Consider the following 2,708-nt stretch of genomic DNA (forward strand, 5'->3'; position numbering starts at 1 on the left):
GAAGATCTCAAAGCTCCTTGACAAAGGAGAACACGACTGTTAGACATTGCACATGCTAAGGAACATGGTGTTTTTGTCCCAGGTGACGTCATCACGCTAGCACTGCGGTCCACAGTGCGTTCCAGCCCTGATTTCCAGCTGTGGGATGTCCGCTGGCCACCTTCCTCCCCCATAGACAGCGGCACACACCGATCACTCTGGAGTTCTTCCCGGTGATGTGTTACTGATGAGCCTGCTTACTCTGGCTTTATGGGAGGGGCCTGCCTTGTATACCAAGACATGTATTAGGGGGGCTACACTTAAAGGGGCTTTTTCCTGCCCCACTTGTCTTCTTTACACGGCAGCCAGATTCTGCTCCAAGGACAAGCTTGTCCCCCCCGGATGGACTCTAGCAGACGGACATCGGTTTTATTCACTGAATTTTATTGGGACTTTTATGTGATATTAATCAGCATTCATCTACATAGACTTGGGACAACGTAGGAAGTGCCAATTGTTTGTGCCATTCCTTCCCAGGTGTGTGTACATCAGGGTGTGCTTCTTCCCCACATGAGCTGGGATGTCCAGCAAAATTCATCTAGAAGACATTTCCCGCACTCAAGGCACTAATACACCTCCAGGGTTGTGTGGGACCCCTGATGTACAGGAAGACAGGACTTCAGTGAGGAACATTTCCCTCACTCAGGACAGGAACGTGGCTTCTCACCCGTGTGAGATCTCTGATGTCTGGAAATATTGCACTTCCATGAAAAACATTTCCCACACTCAGGACAGGAATATGGCTTCTCCCCTGTGTGAGATCTCTGATGTGTGTAAAGACTGGACTTCACTGAAAAACATTTCCCACACTCAGGACAGGAATATGGCTTCTCCCCTGTGTGAGATCTCTGATGTGTGTGAAGATGAGACTTCTGTGGAAAACATTTCCCGCACTCAGGACAAGAATATGGCTTCTCCCCTTTGTGAGATCTCTGATGTTTATGAAGATAGGACTTCTCTGAAAAGCATTTTCCACACTCAGAACAGGAATACGGCTTCTCCCCCATGTGAGACCTTTGATGTGTGTAAAGATTGGACTTCAATGAAAAACATTTTCCGCACTCAGGACAGGAATATGGCTTTTCCCCTGTATGAGATCTCTGATGTGTGTAAAGATTGGACTTCACTGAAAAACATTTTCCACACTCAGGACAGGAATACGGCTTGTCCCCCGTGTGAAATCTCTGATGGTGATGAAGACTGGACTTATGTGAAAAACATTTCCCGCACTCAGGACAGGAATACGGCTTCACCCCCGTGTGAGATCTCTGATGTTGATGAAGACTGGACTTATGTGAAAAACATTTCCCGCACTCAGAACAGGAATACGGCTTCTCCCCTGTGTGAGATCTCTGATGTTTGTAAAGAGTGGACATCTGTGAAAAACATTTCCCACACTCATGACAGGAATACGGCTTTTCTCCCGTGTGAGATCTCTGATGTGTGTAAAGAGCGGACGTCTGTGAAAAACATTTTCCGCACTCAGAACAGGAATACGGCTTCTCTCCTGTGTGAGATCTCTGATGTGTGTAAAGAGTGGACTTCTTCGAAAAACATTTCCTGCACTCAAGACAAAAATATGGCTTCTTCCCTGTGTGAGATCTCTGATGTGCGTAAAGAGTGGACTTCTGTGAAAAACATTTTCCGCACTCAGGACAGGAATACGGCTTCTCCCCCGTGTGAGATCTTTTATGCGCATTGAGTTTGGATTTATAACGGAATCCTTTCCCGCACTCTGTACAGGACAAGCTCTTCCCTGTTGGAAGGCCGGCCCGGTCTCGCACAGTCTGAGGTTCCTCAGGATACGAGGAATCTGATGGTCCATCTACACTGGGTGGTGCCGGATGGACATTGGAGGGAGCCGGGTTTTCTCCTGGACTATACTGTGTGATGTCCTCATCTTCTACTTTCCAGTCCGGAGTCAAAGTGAGACAATCCTCGGAGGTTTTCCTCATCTCCCGGCCATGGACTAAAATACAAAGACAAAGAGGATTACTAGACAGGAGCGGATTGGTTCCCCCAAACCAGGACTCCGCCCACATCAGGCAGCTTGGTCTGTGAGGAGCTTACAATTCCACCCTCAAGGGAACTAGGAAATGGCTCCTTTGATCTCCTACCAGGTCATTTCTTTATTCATGGACCTTAGTCAGAGAGTGAGGAAACAACCAGAACTGTCTTTTATAGGAGGGACAGTGATGAGGGGATTATAGGACGAGGGTCCCCACCCCCTCTATCACTCATCACCATCTTCCCAACACAAGAAGTACTGCACTTCCTTATTTAGTCCATGATTTAGTCATGAAGAACAGCGGGGCTGAGCCCCTCCAGAGTCAGAGAGTAAGGATGGGGGAACAACCAAGATGAAGACTGGACTGATCCTGAAGACCACCATCATTGGGGTATTGACTCCTCCCTCATTATCACTTTCTGTTTAAGGGTCCAAAGTTGGAGGATGTTATCACATTATTATCACCATGTAAAAGTCTGTGCTCCAATCACATCATCCAATATAAAATGTCCAGCTGGGAGGAAATGGGTGTAACAAAAGAGAATCCATATTATGTATATATATATAGCAGTGGGGGGAGGGGGAGAGCAGAAGTCAGGAGTATGTAATGTACAACACAGAGTATATAGTGCAGGGGTCAGGAGTATGTAATGTACAACAG

At 47.0% G+C, this 2,708-nt stretch overlaps 1 protein-coding gene across 1 annotated transcript; it reads right to left on the minus strand.

Annotated features, from left to right (window-relative positions):
- Window positions 1-406: 406 nt before the first annotated feature.
- LOC149445462 (uncharacterized) lies at window positions 407-1,994 on the minus strand. The gene has a single exon (XM_089653771.1). The coding sequence runs from the start codon at window positions 1,992-1,994 to the stop codon at window positions 678-680; it is 1,317 nt and encodes a 438-aa protein (XP_089509897.1). The 3' UTR covers window positions 407-677.
- Window positions 1,995-2,708: the final 714 nt, after the last annotated feature.

This window comes from Staurois parvus, unplaced genomic scaffold (assembly GCF_062004578.1).
Source record: "Staurois parvus isolate SC_StPar_1 unplaced genomic scaffold, SC_StPar_1.0 ptg000720l, whole genome shotgun sequence".
Lineage (NCBI taxonomy): Eukaryota > Metazoa > Chordata > Amphibia > Anura > Ranidae > Staurois > Staurois parvus.